Source organism: Heterodontus francisci, chromosome 34 (genome assembly GCF_036365525.1).
Source record: "Heterodontus francisci isolate sHetFra1 chromosome 34, sHetFra1.hap1, whole genome shotgun sequence".
Taxonomy (NCBI): Eukaryota; Metazoa; Chordata; class Chondrichthyes; order Heterodontiformes; family Heterodontidae; genus Heterodontus; species Heterodontus francisci.
Window position 1 is genome coordinate 8,652,285 of NC_090404.1, and position 27,252 is coordinate 8,679,536.

The window sequence follows — 27,252 nt, forward strand, 5'->3', positions numbered from 1 at the left end:
AAATTGTCACTAGTATAGGTAGGTGGTAGGGAAATATAGGGACAGGTGGGGATGTTTGGTAGGAATATGGGATTAGTGTAGGATTAGTATAAATGGGTGGTTGATGTTCGGCACAGACTCGATGGGCCGAAGGGCCTGTTTCAGTGCTGTATCTCTAATCTAATCTAATCTAAAATATACATTACAAACAATTTTAACTTAAGTGCCTCACACGCATAGTCATGAGCACTTTGAAGGCGAGTGTCTTGACCAAGCGCAGTCTGATGAAGTACAGGGACAAACCCATTTCACTGAAACCTGCCCCACGTGAAATAGAACAGTGAGAACCAGAAAGCAAACTTTACCAAATTTCGCATTTACTACGTATCAACGCAAAGCGTTATTTCAAAAGACTTAGCAGAATAGCCTACATTTCAATGCATGTGCCTCTGTTTCTGTATGTCTTTGTGAGTGTGTTTCTGCTACCTGTGTATGTGCCAGTGTGATGTGGGTGCCGGTTATTTCTGCGTGTGCATCTCTGTGTGTCTGTGAGGATATGTGCATCATTTATGTGTGTCTGTTTGTGTTTGCATGTGTGTGTTTTCTGCCTAAATGCATTTGTTCCCTTATATATATATGGAATATATTAGAAATCCATATATTCTGCTTGAGTTTACAGATAGATAATTCGCAAAACACGTTCCAATATGTTCTTGGCGAGAGTCGGCGAAGAGGAAATGAGGCTGTTTAAACTCTTTAGTGTCCTCAGATTATTACAACCCAGAAGGCACAATAAATAAAAACAGATAGCTGAAAGAAAGAGATTTCATTTGTAAACAGTGGCACTACGACGCAGGTGCAGATATTTTCTAGGTTATTTATTTGTGGCGACATTTTCAAAAGTTTCTAAAGTGACGTGTTTATTTGGTTTAGAAGCAAATTCCTACCACTATCGCTAACATACAACAATCAGAGTAATCGCCTCTCAGTCTCTATTAAAGAACATTATGAAGAAGTTAATGGATGTTTCACCCTGCTGAATATTTCATCTGTAATTTTAACTGTGCTACTTTAGAAAGCATCTTTCACAGTCTCATGATGTCCCAAAGCGCATTACATCCATACGGAAAATGTAATCCATTAGAAATTGCACTGTAGGGTAACACAGCAGACAATAATGTGCATAACAGGATCCAGCAAACAGCAATGGGATATTTAACAGATATTCTGATTGTAAGTAGGGTTCAGGGCTCAATATTGGCCCACGACGCCAGGGAGAATTTCCAAGTTCTTTCAAAGAATGCCATTGGATATTTTGTGTCCATCTGGAAGGGCAGACAAGGCCTCGGTTTAACCTCTCGACAGGAAAATGAACCCATGACAGTGCAGTTTTTCCTGAAATCTCAGCCTAGATTTTATGCTGAAACCTTTGGATTTGGGTTGGGATAACGTTCTTTTTGGAATATAGTGCAAAAGGAAATTCTACAACTGCAGCATGTAGCGAGCACACAGATTCTCCAGTTTGTAGCTCAACAGGTTAAAGAGCTGTTTTTACCCGTGAGGCGAAATGTTCACTCCGAAAATTTATGAATCTTATACCGAAATCAACACCTGAACGCAGTCACAGTTTGTCGCATCGTCTCAGTTTGTGAATCGAAGGCTCTGTTCCCAGGATCTTCTTTGGACAGTTCCACATCTCACTTCCTAAACGGAAATGCATAGAACATTCCTGTGATTCAAACTCCCTTAGAAATCAATGAAAACATCAACATTCACAAGGGCTGCTGCGTCACCTGGATGTTGTACAATGTTTTTGTCTCTGGTTCCGGGATCCAGTAGATAATCTAGGTTGACACATAGGTGCAGAATGATGCCAGGAGTTATCTCGTCCCTGCTGTTACCTTGTGGTAAGATTAAACTAGCCTCTTCAGGTCGAGGGTAAGAGATATCTCGAGGTGTCGGGAATTGCCCTGCTTTGCTGACCAACATTGACACCTCACTCAATGCAATGAAGACATGTTGACGGATTATGCAAGTATTTGTGGATCCTGATGTGTGAAATACTGACTGCAAAAATTGGCTTCAAAACAACAGTGACTTCATTTGAAAAGTTAACACGCTGTGTAAACATTTCATCATTCCCTTTATAGCCCTTTGGTTGTTAGGTCAGATACTAAAATGATTAGCGCCTTTCATGCCGACCCAAAGTGCTTCATAAACATTTTTGTACAGTCACCAATGATCAGATCATCTGCGTTGTAATGATTTGGAGAAAGGTATTCCCCAGGGCACTCGGGAGAACTCCCAGGAGTTCTTTGGACTAGTGGTGGCATCATTTCTGTGTAACTGAGAGAACAGATGGAGCGTCGGTTTAATGTCTCGTCCGACACGGCCGACAACGGAGCACTCTTTCAATGATGTACTGAGATCTTCAGCCTGGGTTCTGTGCTCAAATCACTGGAGTGGGCCTCGAATTTACAAACATCTGGCCGACAGGCAACCAAGCCACTCACTGTGCCAGGCTGGTACCTGCTCGCTGTTTTTAGAACACTTCGATGGATCATGGGATCAATAAATTGTTGAAACGCAGCTTTTCCATAAACTGTTTGCAGGACTATCTCGTCTGGCACCGTGGCGTGTTCAACTTTGCAATCGATCACACCCCCATGTCTCCATCGATATATCGGTAGAAAAACAGCCGGTGTGTATCTCCCATGTACGGCGGGATGAATTCAACTTCCTGACTGCGGTGGACGAAGTCTTCATGGATATGTTAATTTCTGGTGGATAGAAATCCGTCACCAATCAAACTGCGGCTGCGTCTCCTCCCACACTCAGAGCTCCATTCTGAAGGCGGAAGAGGTGCGTTTTTTGCCTGGAAAGTTTGGTGAGCTCTGTGATTTGAATGAAATAATGTCAATATCTAGGACAATATTAAAATAGAATGAAATGATCCTTCTAATTCTAATGCTCAATAAAATCGCTCCTTCATTTCCTCATCCCATTTCAGTGTCGCAGTTGATGTGAATGAATTGTTCTCGTTCAGTTTTACTCTGATCATTCTGGAATTTATTTTCAATAAGGAACAGAATATGTTTAGTAATGAATTTACAGGCATTGCGTGAATTTCGAGAGTAAAATATTAAAGAGGTCTTATGTTACGAAGTCGTGGAGGTTCTGTTACTGCGCAGAAGCTGCCTGGGTGTTTCTTTAATTAATAAAAATGTCTTTTACAGTTACGATTGAGGAAATTGGCTAAGCTCAAGAGCCCTGCTTTCGGAGACACACGATGTTACAGCCCATCGGTAGTTAATGATATCTAACCCCGACTAGACCTTGAACTATTTAAAGTAGTCCAGTCCTAAACCCATCATGTGAAATACACCCTGAGAATAGCCGTTTAAATTCCATAGGCGTGCTCAGAAACATGCAGTGTTTACAAGGGCGTGGGTCGAGAACAGGACAAATTTTGAATTAATGAAGTGTCATTTTATTTACAGAAATTAATATATCTTTCTGAAAATTTCCATCTCCTATGACTTTAATATTATAAAGTTCCATGTTCATTTAATGAAAAGGTAATATTTCACAAGGTACCGGGCAGAAAAAGATTAACAATTAGCATGAACTAATTTTACCATAATGTAGTAAATATTAGCAGGAGATTAACTTGGAATATAATACCAGCATTAATTTATGAAACAAAATGAGCTCCCACAATGGCGTTACGTTCTGCCCAGCATTCCCAGTGTGGAGGGAGATTTATCTTAAATGAGCTGTGACTGTTTTATTCCGTAAAGTTCAAACAACATAAATTTGTATCTAACAAATCAGATGCAAGAGCTCGAGCCAGGTATCTAAAAATAAACCATGTTATTGCTCCAAAGAAACAACTGATCGAGTTTACTCTTCTTTCTAAATAAAATCTCTCTAATTCTTATTGAATTGATAATGAATAAATATTTTGAGCAGCCGATCATTATTGAATGCAATTGGCTTAATCTTGAGAGTGCTTTCCGAATAAACAATTTCAGGAAGTGACCATAACGCTCCAGACAGCAACGCCTGTTCAGATCTGAACGTCAGCTGGAAGATATTTTGACGATTCAATTAGACGGTGTGAAGATTTGCTCTCTATCTCACCAGTGCTGTACCTTCCCCGCAGATGTTGAAACTGAAAGTGCAGAGGCAGTCTTACTCCATATCTAACCCGAGTTGGCATGTGTTTGACGGTAAAGTGTAAAGGAAGCTTTAATTTGTATCTGATCTGTGCTGCACCTGCCCTGGGAGTGTTTGATGGGACCGTGGAGAGGGAGCTTTACTCTGTTTTTGACACGTTTTTGTTTTTCTTTTTTTAGGAGGGAGACGGGATCACGTCGGGCGCTGTGCAATGAATTCAGAACTGAATCACAGTGTCGAGGGAGCTTTACTCGATATCTAACCCTTCATAGTGAGGTACTGCTTGAACGCCAGGTTATTCACTACCTCCATGTCGCATTTATTGGTGGCCTATAACAGGTAGTGGCAATGAGAATAGAGGGGTGCTTTACTCCGTATCTAACCCCATGATTTTTCTTTTTTTCCTAACCCCGTGCTGTACCTGTCCTGGGAGTGTTTGATGGGGGACAGTGTAGAAGGAGCTTTACCCTGTATCGAACCCCGTGCTGTACCTGTTCTGGGAGTGTTTGATGGGGACAGTGTAGAGGGAGCTTTACTCTGTATCTAACCCCGTGCTGTACCTGTCCTGGGAGTGTTTGATGGGACAGTGTGGAGGGAGCTTTACTCTGTATCTACCCCATGCTGTATTTGCCCTGGGAGTGTGTGATGGGACAGTTTAGAGGCAGATTTATTCTGTATCTAGCCATTTTTTTTCATTTTTCTTTTTTTCTTTATCAGCCAGGGTTCCTGCTCCTGATCTCTATCTTACCCTTGCTAAATCTGATCTGAGAGTGATTGGCCAGGCAGCGTTCAAGGAGCATTTATCTGCATCTAAACAATAAACTGCGAGTGCTCGAGCCAGTTGTATAAGAATAAATCTCTCCAAAGCCCAGATCTAACAACGCAAACTCATTTATATTAAAGTTCTTTCTAATAAAGTGTGTGCGCGGGTTGTAATGATTTATTAATTTTCAAACGTTTCGAGTAACAGATAATTATGGAATGAGAGTGACCTGATCTTTAGCTTAATTTCAGACTAAATAGTTTCAGGGAGTTATTGATTTAGTGACGGGTTTGACCAACTCCAGAAAGCAGCGTCAGTTCCGATCTGGTTGGAGGCTGCAGATACTTCGAAAATCCAAATAATGTCGAACTCGCGCTCCAAATAGCTTATGTTTGAAACCGTTATTTTGTTCAATTATTTCTTTTAAAAAAGGAAGCAGGTAGGTACCAAGTCGGGTGAGATGCAGTTATTGCACTGGGTCACAAGGCTTATCGTCGCTGAATTGCACTTCAGCGAAAACATTAAAGAGATACCATCAGACGACAATGAGTCATTATTTACAAAAAGCTTCAAGCTTCTGCAACAGTATCCAATTGACTCATTTACGTCAAGTTCCTTTCCTATTTCATTTATATCAAGTAACAAAAATAGAGCTGATTAGGAGGCTCAATATTATGAAGTGTTTCCTTCTATTAAGTCGGGAAGAACTAATTCTGTTGCATCGTATGGGATCATAAAATCTTACAGCATGGAAGGAAGGCATTCGACCCCTCGTTCCTGTCCGTGTTTCGAAATAGCGGTCCAATTTAGTCCCACACCTCAACATTTTGCTCATCATCCTGCAAATTAACCTTCATTGTGAAAAAGTCCTCATTTCCACTCAAGTCATTTGGCCAATGATTTTAACCCTTTAACCTTTGGTTACCGACAGAGGAATCAGTTTCTCCCGAATTGCTCAATCAAACCCTGTCATAATTTTAATTGGTCTCCCAATAATCTTCACTGCTCTAAGGAAAACAATCCCAGCTTCTCCGATATCTCTACGTATCTGACCCCTCTCATCCCTGGTTGTGATCCGGCTAAACATTCATTGTCCCTTCTTCAAGGCCTTTCCAACCTTCCAAAAGTGCGGTTTCCAAAAATCCACTCAACAATAGTTCATCTGAAACCTGTACAGTGATTTCTAAAGCATCCGCATGACTTCCTTGCTTTTTGTATTCACTGACTGAATTTACAAAGCCTAGTATCCCAGATAACTGCATTATCGACTTATCCTGCCACCTTCCAAGATTTCCCAATATGCACCGCCAGGTCCCTCTGCTTTTATAACGACTTCAAAATTGTACTATTTAGATTCTACTGCCTCTCCATGTTGAAGCTCCTGAAGTGCAGCGCTTCACATTGATAGAATCATAGAATAATACAGACAGAATGAGGTGATTCGTCCAATTATTCCGGTTAACTTGCACTCAACATGTGTTTGCCCATTTCATCAGTCTGTTTATGTCCTCCTTGTGGGAAACGGATTATTAACTGACTGGGAGGGAGGAGGAAACTCATGAGAGACCCGTTCAGTACAATAGGATACAGCACAAATCATAATGCATTTAAGAGCATGTCTCTTCCTCCAATTCTGAGAAGGAAAGAGATAGACTCGAGACATTCCCGATTCGTCTAAAGGTGGAATCTTAGAAACTAGGATAACGAAAGTTCCCTTTTGACTTCTGTGCACTAAATCATTCAGTGCATATTTTCAAGTTTATATATTGCAAATGTCCTTTATTTCTGGGGACAAAGAAGATTTAGATTCCAACGCTGGAATTTTAAAGAGTTTATAAAGGAATTTGGGAAGCATAATTTCCCCGATTGGTGAGTTGGTAAGGAGACGGCACTGATTGAAAATCTGTACCAAAGGAATGAGGGAGTGGGAAATCTGTTTTCCTACACAGTGGGTTGTTAGCACTTGGAATGTCCTATCAGAGAAAAAAAACAATCAGCAATAAGAATCCATAATAGCGCGAGAAAATGGAACGTTTGAAAAGAAGATTTGAAATTGAAAGTAGAACGAGATTGGTGGAGAAATCTTTCACAGGCTTGATGAGCCAATTTGCCCTCTTCTGTGCTATAAATTTGTATTATTGTATAATTCTGGATCATGCTTTGTAAATATGATTGGATTTGTTTTAAGCATAAGACAACTGGTAGATCTAGCGGATGTAGTTATGTGACTAGGAGAACTAAACCCGCTGCAATTCAGATAAGTGTATCACCTGAAAATAACAACTTGCAATTACATAGCCACTTTGCTGTAGTCAACACTCAGAAGAACATTCCCTGCAGTCAATTTTCAAGTTGTTTGGTTAGATATACGCTAGGGTTACAGAATCTAAATTATGAAATTGGTCATCCTTTCCCAACGACACCGTCTCCACCGGCCCCCACCCCACCTCCACCACCCACCCACAGCACCCCCCACCACCCCCCCCCCCCCCCACCCCAGTCAACCCGCACACTCTGCGGCCAGCTCGCCTGTGAAGAACTCAACACCAACAGCGCCGGAGCCTACGGCTGTTTGGCGATGGACTACACCCCCGAAATCACCACCATTTCCTGGAAGAAAAATAAAGAACCGATCAGTACTAGATTCAAGACTTACCCGTCAGTGCCGACCAAGAAGGGAACCTACACCCGGAGCTGCCAGTTAACCATCACCGAGTCAGAGGTGGGAAGCAGCAAAATCTACTGCGAGGTTCGACGCGGAGAGTCGCTCTGGATCAATAAACTGCCAGGTTAGTGTCGTATACAAGGGGTAAAGTGAAAAACAGATCAGTTATATTCAACCTGTACAGAACTTTGCTTCGGTCAGCCTGAGAGTACTGCACATAATCCTGGTCTTCATTTCACACTTAGTGCGCTGTGTTTAGTTTTGGTTTTCATACTGCAAGAATGATACAGAAGCACTGGAGAAGGTACAAAAAGACTTACAAGGGCGATACCAGAACTGAACGATTATAAATGTCAAAAAGTAATTAAAAGGCTGTTGCTCTATTCTTCAGGAAAGAGAAGGTTGCGGGTTGACCAAATACTGGTTTTTAACATTATGAATGCGTTTAATAGGTTATATGGAGAGAAAATGTTTCTGCAAGAGAGGAAGCCCAACTCTAGGGGTTATAAGCATAATAAATTCACGAATAAATGCAACGAAGAATGCAGGAGAAGTTTCTTCAACCAGCGTGTTTAGAATGTGGAACTTGCGACCACATAGAGCGGTTGAGACAAATGACATAGATGCCCTTGAAGAGGAATCGAGATGAGTATAGGAGGGAGAAAGGAAAGGATATTGATAGCGGGAGACAAAGCATAGTGGGAAGAGTTCATGTGGAGCAATAACTTCGACATTGATCTATTGGATCAAATTATTTGTTTCTTTGTTTTAAATTCTATGTAATAATATTTGAAACAACGGTTTACAGTTATTTTGGATTGCAACAAAAATACCTATATATTGTATTTTCTTGAAGATCGTGTGTTACATCATCCAATTGTTATCCTCACCCAGAGTTCCAGTGAAGAAATCACAAGCAGCAGATCTGCTACTGTCTTGTGTTCAATCATCGATTTCCATCCAGAGTCAATAACCGTGAGTTGGTTGAAGGATGGACAACCCATGGATTCGGGCTTCGTCACCTCTCCCGCCTGTGAAGCGAACGCGAACTTCTCGACGACCAGTCGGCTGACAGTCCCCGCTGGGGAATGGTTCACCAACACGGTCTATACCTGCCAAGTCTACCATCAAGTGGTCACCCAAAGCCGAAACATCACCGGATCTCCGGGTAAGAGACACAAACCGAGGAAGCTCCGGATAATTCTGAGTAAAGTCAGGACTTTGATTGAAATTAGTGTAAAGCACAGAATTATTTCGAACTTTTAATCGTGTAGCTTGTGTTTCGTTCCAAAGTAAAGGAGAAGAAAGACTTTCCTTTTTTCAGCGCGTCTAGACTCCTCTCAGAGTTTCAATCCACAAGGAAGAAGGTGAGCGGTGAGATTGAAGCAATAAGTCAGAGGTTGTGGCTATTTCCTGTGTTTGTGAAAGGGACAATTCGTCCTATTAAATTATCTAATGGATTACTCTGATTCCACTAACGGAACCCTCTGGAACCATAGGTAATGCATTTAAGGGGAAGCTAGATAAGTAGATGAGGTAGAAAGGAATAGAAGGAGATGAAGCAAGGTGGGATGAAATTCGTGTGCAGCATAAACATCAGCACAGATTAGTTGGGCCGAATGCCCTGTTCCTGTGCTGTAAACTCCATGTAATTTTCCATTCTAATCCTTTAAGTCCTCAGTGAAAAGGATTGTATCCGCCTCTGCTCCGGGCTGGAAAACAGGACGGGTCCCAGAGGCATAAAGGAAAACCCTTAAAATCCAGCGCAAAGCCCATTCCTCTCACATCGAACCAGTGCTCTCATTGCACATGGTTATTGGTAGGCTGTGAAAATCTGAACAACAGTAACATTTCACACACAAACGCAAAAACACATATAAAACACTTGCATATATATGGAGACTCAAACACATAAACACATACATTAACAAAGACACACATATATAAACACATTAAGAAGCACAAACACGCACAACACTAACTGATTTACGCACAAACGCACGCATTAGTCCGCTCACACAGGCACACAAGTAAACACGAGTGTGAACGCATACATAAATACAGTGAAAAACATCCACTAACACAGTCATACAGGCATAAACACAACGCACATCAATCCACTCACTCTCATACTCACACACACACACACACACACACACACGCACCCCGACAAACACGCACCCTGACACATATAAATGCAACACACTAATGTCCTCAAATACACACATGGACACGCAGACACGGTCGTAAACACAAACATGAACGGAAACAGACACACTGAAAAACGGACACATTAACACATACACACAAACGTAAACAAACAGTGACATATATCAACAAACTCTCTCGCTCACACACACAAACAGAATGTTAAATATCCCCATTTACACGATCATATACACTCATTAACACTATAAACACTCATTCTCATGTTACCTCATAAACAAATGGCCACACAAAGACAAATATCAACGAACGACACAACAGGCATGGACGCCCAAACGCACTCATAAACAAACACACTCACACACACATGGACCCACACAGACACAAACATACACGTTAACACACACATAAAAGGACACGCAAGCACACACATAAACAAACACACGGACAGACACACAAACACACACAAAAGCTTCTTGGCATTTCTTCGTGGATGAAGATTTTAGGCAGGTTTCGCTCATCATTTGCAGGCCTGCTGGTGGCAAGTAAGGCCTAGCCGCTACCGTAACACATAAACACTCAAGCACACACGTTAACACACACACCGAAAAAGGACTCATATAGACACATTAACACACTCAAGGTCACACAAACACACACATTATCACACTCGCGCACATAAATGAATGCACAAACACAGAAAAATGCTAAACAAGAGATAGACATGCACACACTAAAACACGTATACTAAATGTCACATGATACACCTATGTAGAATTAAAATGTACTTTAGGATTGAGTGAAGTCTCCAATAATTGCCCTGAATAAATAAATCGTGACACGATAATATTTCACTGGTCTTTATGTCGGTCCTAAAACACACTGAAAGAATGTCCTCAGTTTAATACTGATACAAGTTAAAGCTGTTCATTGGATTTCCACCACAGGATTTGAACTCACAGCCGACTCTCAATCAGAATCCTTGACGGTCTCCAACTAAGTTGCTATCGAAACATAACGCATGCGTGATCTATATACAGTCAGGTATCTCACCTTCATATTCACGAACGTTAGATTGTCCGAGATTAACCCAAAATAAATTGGCGTCTGACAATGAAGGAAAAAAAAATAAAGATTTTCCAGCACGAAATGTATGAGAATCTTAAAGGAAGAACGGTTGTGGTATCAGGAACAGGAACATTGCTGAGAGTCATTCATTTAAAGTCAGATATACGTTGAAGATTAAATTACAGAACAAAATGGTATCTCAGAGTAATGATAAGAAAACAGAATATAATAATTATATGACATCCTGGATTAATAAACGACCTGAATATATTTCCCCCTCGACATCCTGTAGATTCCTCCGGCCACATCTGGATTGAAGACTATGAAGAAGAAAGCGGCAACATCAGGGCAGCCACGTCCACATACATCATCCTGTTCCTCCTGAGCATTTTCTACAGTGTTGCCCTCACCCTGGTGAAGATGAGAAGATTCAATCCACCCGCAGTCACAAGAGCCTGGTGTCCATCTGACACATTCACACTGGGGAGCAGTGAGCCCGGCAATCATTCAAAAAGCACGAGGCCTATCTGATAAAGCAGGGAGGAAAGATATTGTGAATGGAACCCAGAGTCTGGTTTCTACTGGACTGATAGACTCTCTCTTTCCCATTTTGTTTATAGAAGATGGAATGATGAACGGAAAGACTGTATTTGAGGGAGAGGGGTTGAGGGATAACACATTATATGCATGGACATTTGGAATGTTCAGCTCACTAACATTGCCAGAAACAGTTTGTGTGCAAGCCGGACAAAGTTAAATTCTGATGGATAACAATTTATGTTTGTATGGAGGGGGGGGGGGGGGGTGGGCAGGGGTCTTAGTGTCCTTTTTGAACGAGCAAAGCGCATGTAGTTGATTATTTCATTCTGATGGTGTTCAGTTAACCCCAGTTCAGCCATGTTGGACTACAGTAGTCCTTTAGGTGCTGCACAGATCCTCCTGCTCTCTTCCAACCGCCCTGCTCTCGGGCAAGAATGAGTTCCTTTGAAGGATCCCGAGTCCAAATGGACCACACAGACTGAAGACACAAATAGTCTGCGCTAGAGTAATCACTTCCAACCCTTCGCCATTCTCAGCAGCACTAATTAAGCCTGACTCTGTCTTCTGTTTCCTTGACAGCATTTCTCTATGTTCTGAGACATTTTCTCCGATACGATCAGAACGTCACCCCAGGCATCCTCTCTCCTGCTGCATTCCCTCCTCAAATACTGTAGCGGCCATGTAGAAATGCAGCAAGACCTGGACAATATCCAGGCTTGTGCTGATAAGTGGCAAGTAACATTCGCATGCCACACAAGTGCCAGGCGACGACCATCTCCAACAAGAGAGAATCTAACCATCTCCCCTTGACATTCAACGGGATTACGATCATTGTATCCCCCACAATCAACATCCTTGGGGCTACCATTGACGAGAAACTGAACTGGAGTAGCCATATAAATACCGTGGCTACAAGAGCAGGTCAGAGGCTAGGATTCCTGAGGCGAGTAACTCACCTCCTGACTCCCCAAAGTCTGTCCACCATCTACAAGGCACAAGTCAGGAGTGTGATGGAATACTCTACACTTGCCTGGATGGGTGCAGCTCCAACAACACCCAAGAAGCTCGACACCATCCAGGAAAAAACAGCCCGCTTGATTGGCACCCCATCCACAAACATTCAGTCCCTCCACCACTGACGCACAGTGGCAGCACTGTGTACCATCTACAAGATGCACCGCAGCAATGCACCAAGTCACCTTAGACAGCACCTTCCAAACCCGCGACATCTACCAACTAGAAGGACAAGGGCAGCAAATACATGGGAACACCACCACCTGCAAGTTCCCCTCCAAGTCGCATACCATCCTGACTTGGAACTATATCGCCGTTCCTTCGCTGTCACTGGGTCAAAATCCTGGAACTCCCTTCCTAACAGCACTGTGGGTGTACCTACCCCAAATGGACTGCAGCAGTTCAAGAAGGCAGCTCACCACCACCTTCTCAAGGGCAATTAGGGATGGGCAATAAATGCTGGCCTAGCCAACGCCGCCCACATCCTTGAACGAATAAAAAAAATATAGAAGAGAAACTAAGTCAGTCGGGAAGGTGGAGCAAATATAGACCTGTTAAGGCACAAGTGAAAAATGCAAGGCTGGATTGCATCTACTTTAACGCAAGAAGTCTTACAAGGAAGGCAGATGAATTGAGGGCGTTGGTTAACACATGGGTATATGATATTATTCCTATCACAGAGACATGGTTAAGGGAAGAGATGGCAGCTCAGTATTCCAGGGTACACAATCTTCAGGCGTAACAGCGCGCGGGGTGGTGGGGGGGTGGGGGGGGGGGGTGGGTGTGGAGGGTGGGGTGGTGGGGTAGGTGTAGAAGAGGAGGTGGCATTGCACTATTGATCAAGGAGTCAATTACTGCAGTAAGGAGGGATGATATATTAGAAGGTCCCTCAAATGAGGCCATATGGGTAGAATTTAAAAACAAAAAGGGGACAATCACATTGCAGGGAGTGTAAAACAGTTCTCCAAACAGTAAAGGTGAGATAGACGAGCCGATATGTAGGCAAATCTCATAGAGGTGTAAAAATAATAGCGTAATAATAGGGGATTTCAACTTCCCCTATTCGCCAACTTTAAGGGCATTTAAGTGGTCATTGGATAGACATATGGATGAAAATGGAATAGTGTAGGTCAGATGGTTTCACAGGTCGGCGCAACATCGAGGGCCGAAGGGCCTGTACTGCGCTGTAATGTTCTAATTCTAATTCTATATTAACTGTGATTGTCTTAGTACAAAAGGCTTAAAGGGGGCGGAATTCTTAAAGTGCATCCAGGAGAGCTTTTTGAGCCAGCACGTAGAAAGTCCTACAAGACAAGGGGCGGTACTGGACCTAATCTTCGGGAATGAAGCCGGACAAGTGGTGGAAGTCTCAGTGGGGGGGGGGGGGGGGGGGGGCATTTCGGGGATAGTGACCATAACTCTGTAAGATTTAATGTAGTTATGGAAAAGGACATAGATGGACCGGAAGTAAAGGTACTGAGTTGGGGGAAGGCAGATTTCAATATGAGTCATCGAGAGAGATACAGCACTGAAACAGGCCCTTCCCTCAATTCTCCTACCACCTACCTACACTAGCGGCAATTTACAATGGCCAATTTAGCTATCAACCTGCAAGTCTTTGGCTGTGGGAGGAAACAAGAGCACCCGACGGAAACCCACGCAGTCACAGGGAGAATTTGAAAACTCCACACAGACAGTACCCAGAACCGAACGTGGGTCGCTAAAGCAGTGATGCTAGCCACTGCGCCACTGTGCCAAAATGATTCAACAAGATCTGGTCAAAGTGGACTGGGAACAGCTACTTATAGGAAAGTCTACATCAGATCAGTGGGAGTCATTCAAAAATGAAATAGTGAGAGTTCAGGGCCATCATGCTCGTGTAAACGTGAAGGGTAGGACTAACAAGCCGAGGGAACCCTGGATGTCAAGCGATAGAGAGGATTGGATAACGAATAAAAAAGGAGGCTTATGGCAGATTCACAGGGCAGAAAACAATGGAGGCCCTAGAGGAGTATAGAAAGTGCAGGCGGTACTTTAATAAGTAATTAGGAGAGCGAAGGGGGTGGCATGAAAAACACTGCAGGCAAGATAAAGGAAAATCCCAAGGCCTTTTATAAGTATATCAAGGGCAAGAGGATCAGCAGGGAAAGACGAGTGCCCATTAGGGACCAAAGCGGCAATCTCTGTGTGGAACCGGAGGACGTAGGTGAGGTTTTAAATTATTACCTTTTCATCTGTGTGCACTATGGAGAAGGACGATATAGCTGTAGAGATCAAGGAGGGGGATTGTGATAGACTTGAATAAATTAGCATTGAAAGAGAGGAGGTATAACGGTTTTAGCGGTCTTAAAAGTGGATAAATCCCCAACGCCCAGATGAGATGTATCCCAGGCTGTTGTGTGAGGCAAAGAAGGAGATTGCAGGGGCACTGACACAAATTTTCAAATCCTCTCTGGCCACAGGAGAAGTGCCAGAGGACTGGAGGACAGCGAATGTGGTACCATTATTCAAGAAGGGGAGCAGGGATAAACCAGGTAATTACAGGCCGGCTAGTCTAACATCAGTGGGAGGGAAACTAATGGAAAAAATTCTGAGGGACAGGATTAATATCCACTTGGAGAGGCAGGGATTAATCAAGGATGGTCAGCATGGCTTTGTCAAGGGGAGATCATGTCCAACAAATTTGATCGAATCTTTCGAGGAGGTGACTAGGTGTGTAGATGAGGATAAAGCTGTTGAGGTAGTCTACGTGGACTTTAGTAAGGCTTTTGATAAGAGCCTGCATGGTAGATTGGTCAGGAAGGTAACAGCCCATGGGATCCAGGCCAATTTGGCAAATTGGATCCAAAATGGGCTTTGTGGCAGGAGGCAGAGGGTGATTGTCGAGGGTTATTCTTGCGATTGGAAGCCTGTGACCAGTGGTATACACAGGGATCGGTGCTGGGACCCTTGCTCTTTTGTAGTGTACATTAATGATTTAGAAGTGAATATAGGAGGTATGATCAGTGTGTTCGCAGATGACACGGAAATTTTTGGTGTTGTAAATAGTGAGGAGGAAAGCCTGAGATTACAGGACGATGTAGATGGGCTGGTAAAATGAGCAGAGCAGTGGCAAATGGAATTTAATCCTGAGAAGTGTGAGGTGATGCATTTTGAGAGGACTAACAAGGCAAGGGAATATACAATGGATGGTGGGGCCACTGGAAGTACAGAAGGTCAGAGGGACCTTGGTGTACTTGTCCATAGATCACTGAAGGGAGAACCACAGGTAGATAAGATGGTTATGAAGGCATATGGGATACTTGCCTTTATTAGCCAGGGCATAGAATATAAGCACAGGGAAGTTATGACGGAGCTACATAAAACGCTAGTTCGGTCACAGTTGAAGTACTGTGTATATTGCTGGGCACCACACTATAGGAAGGATGTGATTGCACTGGGGAGGGTGCAGAGGAGATTCACCAGGATGTTGCTGGGCTGGAGCATTTAAGCTACGAAGGGAGACTGGATAGGCTAGGGTTGTGTTCCTTAGAGCAGAGAAGGCTGAGGGGGTACCCGATTGACATATACAAAATTATGAGAGGCATTGATAGGTTAGACAGGAAGAAACTGTGTCCTTAACGGAGGTGTCAATAACCTGGAGGCATAGATTTAATGGAAGGGGCAGGAGGCTTAAGAGGGGATTTGAGGAAATAAAATTCACCCAGAGAGTGGTTGGAATCTGGAACGCACTGCCTGCCTGAAGAGTTGATAGAGGCAGGAACCCTCACAACATTTAAGATGTAATTAGATGAGCACTTGAAACGCCATAACATAGAAGACTACGGGCCAAATGCAGGAAAACGGGATTAGAATAGATAAATGCTTGATGGCCGGCATGAACACGATGGGCGGAAGGACCTGTTTCTGTGCTGTATAACTCAATGACACTCCCTGCTCCATGCCCTCTGATACCATCTCCCAGAACTCAATGAACATCAGACGAGGACCATGTCAGTGACCATCAGATCGTCCCTCCCTGTTACCTGAAAGTTTCGATTCACCTGTTTCGAGTCATCGATTTGTTTTTGGTGCCGACTGGCCTGGGGAATATCCACAGACGCTTTTGGAGTTAGGAATAGATATAGACTGATGTGATTAAATAACTCAATTGATGTACATTGAAAAATAAATTAGGGAAATAATAATACTTCAAGTAGAATAAAACAGTATATAAAATTATAGTAATATATCTTTGGCTAATAAACAACCTAAATATATTTCCTCCTCTACATCCCTGTATATTCCTCAGATCACATCTGGATTGAAGACCATGAGGAAGAGAGCGGCAAGATCTGGACAACCACTTCCACATTCATCATGCTGTTCTTCTTGAGCATTTTCTACAATGCTGCCGTCACTCTGGTGAAGGTGAAAATATTCACACTTCAATCTGACTGAGGCCATTTCACAAATCTCTGAAAGTATCATTGGTAAAAACCTGAAGAAATTGCCCCAGACCATTAAATCACTGCTTCATTCTTTATTCCTCGTTTAAATGATCGGTTGGACTTCGGACTCTGTGGATTTTTCTTATCTGTTTCTCACTATTTCTGCATTCAGACAATGAAATGTGTTGTCTTGGTGATTCTCAAAGTTAAATACCTTCAGTTAATCGATCCGAATCTACCACTGAGACAAAAGGAAAACGTGAATTCCAACATTCTGTTTGAAAAATCCATTCGTGTGTGAGATAATCGTGGCTATAATGTTTGACAGTTGCTTGACTATTTCAGATGCATGTAAATAAAGTTTCTCATTCCTTATTTATACTTGTTCCCTTCCCTTTATCTTGAGTCTTTGTTTTTCCCGGAGCCTGGGGCCTATGTGACACAGAGACACGAACACACACAAAACCTTGGAAAGGTTCACAGAGACTGGGGCCCCAGGACATTGCAAAAAGCGCAAACTCTGGCATTTATTCACATAGACTGGGGCTGATCTGACAAATCTATCTCTGCCACAATCTCGCACCTTCCCCCCTCATATCCATGGCCTCCTTCCCTCTCATCTCATTCACCGTATCCTTAATTTCTCCCCGGGCTCCCGTTGAACCTCGGCTCGGGTAGCTCAGAAGGTATGAGATCACTTTAAGAGGCCGGAGTTCACCCCCGCCACCGGGGTCACAGTCCTGGGTCACGAACCACATTCAGCACAAGCAGAAGTTCTTCATCACTGAACGGAGGATGATGACGCCCCTTGACCCGGATTGAATGTGAGAAACAGCCCATCGCGGCGCTGTGACATAAAACAGGATTGTGACGTCTTCCGCGAGAGGGCAAACCGGTGGCCATCTTTGTTTGGCTGAAAACACTGTAAATGTCTTCCGTTTCTGTCTATAAATCACCTTTATTGAAAGGAACAGTGACTTAAGTTTTCATTAAAGAAGCCGTTCGATCTAAAAGGATAAACGCGAATGTTTGGTCAAGGGACACTTTTAAATAATTGTCCTTAAAGCGGTTGGGGTGATGCGCATGTGCGGCCCGTTCTCCCAGAGAGCAGCACGGTCCGTACTGCAGATGGGGGCCTTTCACAGCCGCTGTGAATTGTGGGAGAAGCCACCCTCAATCACCCAATTATTAACTGAGTGTTTGCAAATCCACAATAAAAACAGGAAGTGCTGGTGATACTCAACAGGTCAGGCAGCATCGGTGAAGAGAAAAACAGAGTTAACGTTTCAGGTCTCTGACCTTTCATCCTCCTTCCAGCAGGGACCTGCCCAGGCTATTGGTCCAGAAGGACTGCGGATGTCTGTTGAACGGAGAATCTCTGATTGGACAAAGAATCCTGGAAATCCCAGGAGGTGTTCATCAACGCAAACGGGAAAGATGGATTCGAACAAAGAAAAAAAAAGAAACTTTACTGGTCCCTGTGAAAACCGGCGCACAATATATTTAACCTGTAGGGTGAGACACGACTAAGCAAAATATACATTTTTATGGAAAGAATCACTTTATGTACTCAGAAAGAAGTGAGAATGTGGAGTAAATGCAGGATTAATTTAATAGAGGAAACGAATAGGAGATGAGAAAAGAGCAATGCTGAAGGGTGTGAGTAGGAAAAGGAAAGTGCAGACTGAATGAGCTTAATGAAGTTTTGCTGCACGGTAAAATTCTACGATTAATTGAAATTGAATATTTATACACTTTTGCCATGCTCTATATCACTGCGTCTCTGCCATTCACACCATGTGCAGGTTTTTGTTCAGCTCTCTCCGTGCTCTGTATCACTGTGTGTCTGTAATCTACACTATGTTCAGGTTTTTGTACAGCTCTCTCCGTGCTCTGTATCACTGTGCTGTAATCTTCACTATGTTCAGGTTTTTGTACAGCTCACTCCGTGTTCTGTATCACTGTGTGTCTGTAATCCCCGCCAAGTTCAGGTTTTTGTACAGCTCTCTCCGTGTTCTGTATCACTGTGTGTCTGTAATCCCCACCACGTTCAGGTTTTTGTACAGCTCTCTCCCTGTTCTGTATCTCTGTGTGTCTGTAATCCCCACCATGTTCAGGTTTTTGTACAGCTCTCTCCCTGTTCTGTGTCACTGTGCTGCGCGCCGACTCAGTTCACAGTAATACACAGCGGAGTCGCTCAGTTGCAGATTGGAGATTTTTAACCGGCTGATTTTCTCGGCAGGATCGATAGAAGCAGAAATTCGTCCCCCGGCTGCGGTTTCTTTATTATCCGCTCCTGAAGTTTGTATCTGAAGCAGGTATTTCGGAGCCTGCCCTGGGGACTGACGGTACCAGTGTACTGTGTACTGACAGAACCCTGAATATTCGCAGCTTAAAGTAACGGTGTCACCGGCAGCAGAGGTTTGCAGAGGCGGGCTCCGGGACACCAGGGAACTGGAATCTGCAGGATAAAAATGAATATTATCAATGTTTAGCCGGCGTTTACGCGGAGAAACTTGTCAATCGCAGGAATAGTTCTTTTTTTCGCGGTAATTTGCGTAATTTGACGCCTGTTCGAAATGTATTCACCGTTACTGAGATATGAACCAGTGCGGAGATGATGTGTATTTTATTTTGCACAGGGAGTTGTTCTGATCTGGAATGCAATGTCAGAATGGGTGGTAGAAGCAGATTGATATTAACTTTCAAACGGGATATGGATAAATGTTGGACCAGGAAAATGCACGGGTCATGGAGGAAAAGCAAGGGGGAATGGGAACAATTGGACAGCACCGACAAAGACGATGGGCCGAATGACATCCCTCCATGTTGTCTGATTCAATGATTCTATTGAATTTCTGTGTCTATTTTTCTTGGTGGAAGGCAAACTGGAGGAAACATTTTAATATCAGTGAGAGAATCACTTTACAAAAACTGTCAGTCCGAGAGTGTTATTTCAGTACGCACAGTAAGATCCAACAGAGAGCAATGAAATTCATCAGCACAGATTGAGCGAAACTGACAGTGAACATCAAAGGTCATTCGTTGACAACAGTTCAACACTACATGAGAGCTCATTGTTGCCTTTCACTCTATTTGTCTAGTTTCTTGCATCAAAAGGGCCCATTTGTCTCTATTTCCCTCTAATTTGAAAAAAAAATGAAGTTAGTTTCATTTTATTTCTACATTTACTTTGTGCTGTTTGCGGTTCTTGCCATCATGGGAACTTGTCCCGAAGTCTCTCAGTTGTCAGTTGGGTTCAGTTTGTGCTATTTCCGCAGTGGTTTTACTGTTACTGACTGGGAACTGGCTCTTCTGGATCACTGACAATTTCAATTCCTTCAGCCCATTGGATAATTCACTCCTGTGTTCTCCAAGCGGAGTTTTCTCTGAATTTTATTTTGTACAGAATCTGCAGAGCAGGAACAGGCCATTCGGCCGAACCGTTCTATACCAGTGTTTGTACTCCACACAAGCCTCCCGCGCCCGGACTCTAATTAACCATTTCCACCCTGAACCCTCTGTCCCTCTATTCATTGCTTCCTCCTTTTTTTTTCAAGTCGGCCCATAAATGCATCAATCCGATCGACTCCAACCACTCCATGTGGCAGCGAGATCCACATTCTGCCCTGTCTCTGGGTAAATGAATCCTGCTTAATTAATTTATTCCGTCAGTGACATCATATATGAATGTCTCCTTATTCCGGATTCACCCACAGAAAATAGTTTCTCCATATCCAGCAGCCCATAATTTAAAAATGTCCATGAAGTCTCATTATTTTTCTCTGTTTTCCAGGGGAAAGAAGCCCAGCCTGTTCAAACATTCCAGATGGTTGTTGATTTTTTTCAGGATTTCTCAGTTTTTCAGGAGGAATATACGTTCCTCTAAGATTCAAAAACCCAACAGGAAAGATGAATTAACCATGACTAACAAAACAAGTTAAAGATTACATTAGATCAAAGGAGGTGGCTTAAAGGATTGCCAAAAAAGTGTTAAACCCGAGGATTGGGAGCAATTTCGAATCCAGCAAAAGATGAGCAAGAAACAGGGAAAAGAATATGAATGCAAGCTCGTGAGAAACATAAAGGCAGACTGTAAAAGCTTCTCTAGATATGTGAAAAGGAAAAGATCAGTAAGGATAAAACTGGGTCCATTACAAGCGGAGACAGGAGAATTTATGACGGAGAATAGGAAAATAGCAGAGAAACTAAACAATTACTTTCTGTCTCTATTTACGAGGAAGATGCTGAAAATCCCCCAGAAATACTAGGAAACCAAAGGACTTGTGAAAATGAGGAACTTAAATGCCGTAGTATGAATAAAGAGGTAGCACTCGAAAAATAAACTGGATTGAAGGTTGATCTCTCTGGACCAGATGAGCTACATCCCAGAGTGTTGAATATTTATCTATTTTTATATTTAGAGATACAGCACTGAAACAGGCCCTTCAGCCCACCGAGTCTGTGCCGACCATCAACCACCCATTTATACTAATCCTACATTAATCCCATATTCCTACCACATCCCCACCTTCCACCTATGCTAGGGACAATTAATAATGCCCAATTTACCTATCAACCTGCAAGTCTTCGGCTGTGGGAGGAAACTGTGGGAGCCCCCGGTGAAAACCCACGCGGTCACAGGGAGAACTTGCAAACTCCACACAGGTCGTTGGAGCTGTGAAGCTGCAGTGCTAACCACTGCGCCACTGTGCCGCCCAGTTGAAGGAGGAGGCGACAGAGATTGTGGATGGTTTGGTGATTATCTTTCAAAATTCTATAGATTCTGGAAAAGTTCCCGCAGACTGGAAAGTAGCAAATGTAAACCCGTTGTTTAAGAAAGGAGGGAGAGTGAAAACAGGGATCGAGAGACCTGTTAGTTTGACCTCAGTAGTAGAACAATGTTAGAATCTATTATAAAGGATGTGATAACTTGTTATTAGAAAATAACGTTATGATTGGGGAGAGTCAACATGGATTTATGAAAGGGAAATCATGTTTGAGAAACCGGTTGGAGTTTTTTTTAGGAGTTTACTTGTAGCATAGATAAATGAGAACCAGTGGATGTGTGCATTTGGATTTTTAGAAAGTTTTTGATAAGGTTCAACACAGGAGATTATTAAGCAAAATTAGAATGTGGGATTGGGGGTAATACACAGGAATGGATTGAAAATTGGTTAACAGAGACAAAACAAAGGATACGAATAAATGGGTCATTCTCAGGATGACAGGCTGTGACTGGAGGGGTACCGCAAGGATCCGGGCTGGGCCACAGCTGTTCACAATGTATATAAATGATTCGGATCTGGAGACCACATATAATATTTCCACATTTGTTGATGACACAAAAATAAGTGGGAATGTAAGTTGTGAGGATGATGCGAGGAGGCTTCAAGCGATCTTCGGTGAATGGGCAGGAACTTGGCCAATGGAACATAATGTGAATCAGTGTGAAGTTATCCACTTTGGTGGATAAAATGGATTTTTAAAAAAACAGAAAGACAGAGTATTTGTTAAATGGTTAGAAGTTGGGAAGTGTGTTTTCCAAAGGGACCTGGGTGTCCTTGTTCATGAGACACTTAAAGCTAGCATACAGGTGCAGCAAGCAATTAGGAAGGCACATGGTATGTTGGCCTTCATCGCAAGGGGTTTTGAGTACAGGAGTAAAGGCGTACAACTGAGATCGTACCTGGAGTATTGTGTACAGTTTTGGTCTCATCTTAGAAAGGATAGTCATTCCGTATAGGGAATGCAACGGAGGTTCGCCAGACTAAACCCTGGGATGGCGGAATTATCCTATGAGGAGAGATTGAGAAAAGTGGGCATGTATTCTCTAGAGTTTCGAGGAATGAAAGGTGATCTCACTGAAAATTGCAAAATTCTTACAGAGCGTAACAGGATGGATGGAGATAGGATGTTTCCCCTGGCTGGTGTGTCTAGAACTAGGGGACTTAGTCTCAGAATAAGGGGTAGGCCATTTAAGACTGAGATGAGGAGGAATTTCTTCACAAAAAAAGTACTGTATTTTTGGAATTCTCTACCCCAGAGAGCTGTGGAAGGTCAATCATTGAGCATGATCAAGACATAAATCGATTGATTTCTGGATAATAATGACATCAATGGATATGGGGAAAGCACGGGAAAGTGGCGTTGAGGTAAATGATCAGCCATGATGTAGTGGAATGGCAGTGCAGGCCCGATGGGCTGAATGGCCTACTCCTGTTCCAATTTCCGATGTTCCTGTATTCCTATGAATGTAAGAAATCGAAGCTGATCATATAGGAACATCAGTAATAGGAGCAGGAGTAGACCATTCCACCTTTCAAGTCTGCTGCGCCATTCAATAAGATCAAGGTTGATCATCTACTCCATCTTCCCGCACTATCCCTAGGTCCTTTAATTCATTTAGTATCCACAAATCTATCGAACACTGCCTGGAATATACTCAGCCACTGGGCATCCACAGCTCCCTAAGGTATAGAATTCCACAGAGTCAGAACAGAAGTTTGAATGAAGAAATTTCTCTTCTTCTCAGTTCTAAATGACGACCCCTTATTTTTGACTCTAACCCCAAGGTGTAGACTGAGGAAACACCGCCCCAACACCTACCCTGTCAAAGCCCTTCGGAAATTTATATGTTTAACGAGGTCATCTCTTATTCTTCGAAACACTACGAATATATGCATAGTCTTGTCAAACTTTCCTCATAGGACTATCCTCTTATCCCAGGAATCAGTCTCGTGGACCTTTGTTTCACTCCCTCCAAAGCAAATAGATTCTTCCTTAAATAAGGTGATTAAACTGCACACCGCAGTACCCTGGAGAACACCAGAGTTCATCACTGCCCTTCCCTCCATAAACTTCACCCTGGTGTTGGATTGTACTTCGAATGGCTTCGTTTAATATTTCTATCCATTTCGGTGAATTATTTTTTGCTGGTTCTAAATAGTTTGTCCTCCAGTCTGTACTTTTTCCCTTGAGTGTTCGTGATCTCCTTTCTCAGAACATTAGCACCTCATCCTCAATCCCTCAGTGTCCAGTATTGTTTCAATTAACAGTTAGCAGGGTTACAGTTAAATTACTCCAATCCAATCTCTCAAACATCAATATTTAATATAGAGAATTATCTGGAACTGAAAACATTCGCATTTCAGTCTGAGGGCGGAAAAGGAGGGAAATGATTGGATGAAGGCAATTGAAATAAATTTCATCTACAATATAACTAATTTCAGTCACTGAATCCCAATAATAAAATGCCATCGGCACCTACAACAGGATCTCTTGTATCTGAAGCCTGTTTTGTCATGTTGCCGTTTTTCTGCTGCTGCAGATATCGGGCCGGCTGCTGTCGTATAGTGTTCACTCTCCCTCTATTCACATTGCCCGGCTCGGACAACAACCTCTCCCCCGGGAGAGAGTTCTGTGACCCCGCTCATGTGCTCACAGGCACAGTCACATGGAACACCGAGAGCGGGGTCGGAGTGTCGACAAACTGAGTTCATTTAGGAGTGAGGGAAAGAGAGTAAATCCGGAATGTTGATGGGATGCTCGGACATGCCCGTGAAACCAATGCTAATCCAGATGGAGTCAAAGCTACCCGGGCCAGACTGCCTGCTCTGTGGGGGTGTCACATCGACTCACTCGGGAATCACACCCGGACCCGACTCCTGGTTCATATTCTGTTCCCCAATCTAAAACTGCAATGGAAAAGCTCCATTGGAAACCGCTGTGTTTTAGTTTGAAGGGGATTGAAGTGTTACTGAAAACAATGATAAAGTGACAATGAGCATTTTACAGAGATGGCCTGTATGGGTTTGGAGTCACTTACCGGCTGTGACAGTCACCACCGTCCCGGATCCATCTGCAGAATCATCCTTCCAGTAATTATATACCACAGTGACACCGCTACCAGTCACCCTGGTACAAGAAGTACCGACACCTCAATCTCCCAGCCGCACATCACCAGATAGTTGGTGATGCTCAATTATTCCAGGGGTTTTAAATCATTTCACAATATTCCCTTGTTTCACAATCCATATCTGTTCAAACTGTTCTTTTTGAGACTCTGAGCTCTTAGTGAAATGGCCCAGGAACAGGGGCCGGATTTGGGCGCTTGATATAAAAGGAGAATAATGTCAATGAATAATGTCAAAGAAAGCGAACTGAAAGGAGGAAATTACAGTGAAATTAAACCAGATTACATCGATAATAATATCAATCCTACAATTCAGGATCTGGACCTGGGGTATTTATATTTGGATTTTACAGAGGTATTTGCTCAGATCTCAAACACTGTGAATATCCCAGTAAACACAATGTCTCAAGTCAGCACAAAATCCCCCGGTACCGGGTGAGATGTGGGGACATTAGTTTAACAGCGGAGACTGCGGTTCCCGGTTCCAGCTGATAGATCAGGATCCCATCTGGTGTTAGGAATTTGGAACTGGGATCAGTCATTCCCAATCTCCATTCACTGACACAAAGCCCGGGAATGACATCACCATCCGCATACACTCGGTATTTATAAAACTCAAGATGTTAACGGAAACAATCCAATAACATTATAAACTAGACTGTGGGACGGACGGTGCGAGGGGGAACTGTGGGGTTTAACGGCAGATTAACTCCGTTTTTTGATTTGTTTCTGTGATTATCTGCAGTGAGAGTTTTTGTACCGCGGGAAGCCGAGGCCCATCACTGTGTGTTCTTGTACCTGTACTCAGCTTTACAGTAATAGGTGGCGGTGTCTTCAACTTTCACATCCCGAATTTCCAGAGAAAATGTCTTTTCTGCCTTATTCGTCCTCACAACAAATCGCCCTCCACCAGAGATCCGCTCCCGCTTGGTCCCGGTCTGGGTTTGTCTGAAGAAATATCCATTTCGGAATTGATAATTCCAATACCCACCTTCAGTGTAAACACAGGTGATGGTGAGAGACTGACACTCCTTCCTGGTCACCGCTGCCGGGGTCTGTGACACCGACTGACTGAAAGAGCCTGGAAATTAAACAGAGAGAGTTTAATGGGCCATCAGAGCCGAACCACACAACGAGGCTAAAATCCGAGACAGTGCCTATAATTCGGATGGACTCGGGCAGTTGATATTAAATCCACACAATGTCGGTTTGTTTGATCGGTACTCACGGGGTAAACAGACACACAGGGTGAAAACAAGGAGGATTTCCATCGTTCTGCTGCCTGGAGCTGATGGTTTATATGACGGGGAGATGGAGAATGCAGCCCTGGACTGCTCTGGGAGACTGGACCTCAGAGCTGGACTGAAATACTGCAGGGCGTTCGAGTTGATTTGCAGAGGGCAGTATCCCGGAGATCATTGAAGGGCCGCACGGTTCCCGGGTCTCTGACTGTGATGTGTGAATAAGAGACAGGTTTAAAGAGGAAAGCTGCAGTTTTCGGTCACTTCATTGGGTCTGTGAGCCCGATGTGAAATCCCCTCCCACATTAGTCTGATGTACAGGGGGTGGGGTTGGGGGGGGGCGTGGTTTCTGTCAGCAGAAGCTGCCGCCCTCCTTTCCCCCACAGTAATGAGCTGGGAGGTCGCTCCATGTGTTTTTATTGAGTGGTGTTTGTTGAGGGTGGAATGTGGGCCCAGGACACCGGGAGAATCCCCCCTCCCCGCTCTTATTCCAATAGTGCCGGGGATTCTTTAACATCTCCCTGAACGGGCTGGCGAGGCCTCGGTACAACGTCTGATCTGAAGGACGGAGCCTCAGACCCGGCAGCTTCCCTCAGTCCAGTAACTGGCGGTCAGGTTACAATATGAGACAGTCCAGTGACATTGTCAATATCCAGGCAGATATACACAATAGACACAAAGAATAAACTCTCCCTGTCATTTAAAGACATGCTTCCAGCAGTCTCCTCTTCTGTGGTTTGTATTTAAAACGATGTTTGACTTCAGTAATGATTGATTTCCAGGTCTGCAATATTCAGTTTCCAGTTGCAGTGACAGAGAATGAAGAGATACTCGGAAGGACAATGGACATCGGGGGAACTCTGTGCTTGGGACTTGTTTTAAAGATCACAGTCACTACCTTGTGCATTCCGTTTATTTTGTATAAACTGTCTCTGCCCCACTCTGATCAAATAAACCTTGTGAACAGGCCGCGGTTAAAGGCTCCGGGAAACTGACGGGGAGACAGGGAAAGGGCTGCTCAGTACAAAAGTGGAGTTGTGGATCACAGCCCGGCACACACATGGCCAATGGTTTAATGGATCTCGCAGCACCTCCAGATGAGGCTGCCGCAGGGTCCTAATGTCCCCCTGAATACTAAACACTCATCTGCTTCATCGAAACATCATTAAAGACCACACACAAACTGTCTGCTTGATACATAATTTTTGCACATCAAGTATTTATCCAATTGCCTTTTACTTTTGAATGTTACAATTGAATCTACTTCCACTGCTCTGTCAAATAAACTCTTA

The 27,252-nt window shown here is 43.4% G+C and overlaps 2 gene segments (V, D, J or C); both read right to left on the reverse strand.

Moving 5' to 3' along the window:
- Positions 1–18,844: 18,844 nt before the first annotated feature.
- On the reverse strand, positions 18,845–24,764 carry LOC137348578 (immunoglobulin lambda variable 4-60-like). The segment is given in 3 exon segments: positions 18,845–19,265; positions 24,633–24,709; positions 24,742–24,764. Coding segments are annotated over 3 exon segments (414 nt in total).
- Positions 24,760–26,220, reverse strand: LOC137348485 (T cell receptor alpha variable 38-1-like). The segment is given in 3 exon segments: positions 24,760–24,916; positions 25,518–25,800; positions 25,948–26,220. Coding segments are annotated over 3 exon segments (435 nt in total).
- Positions 26,221–27,252: the final 1,032 nt, after the last annotated feature.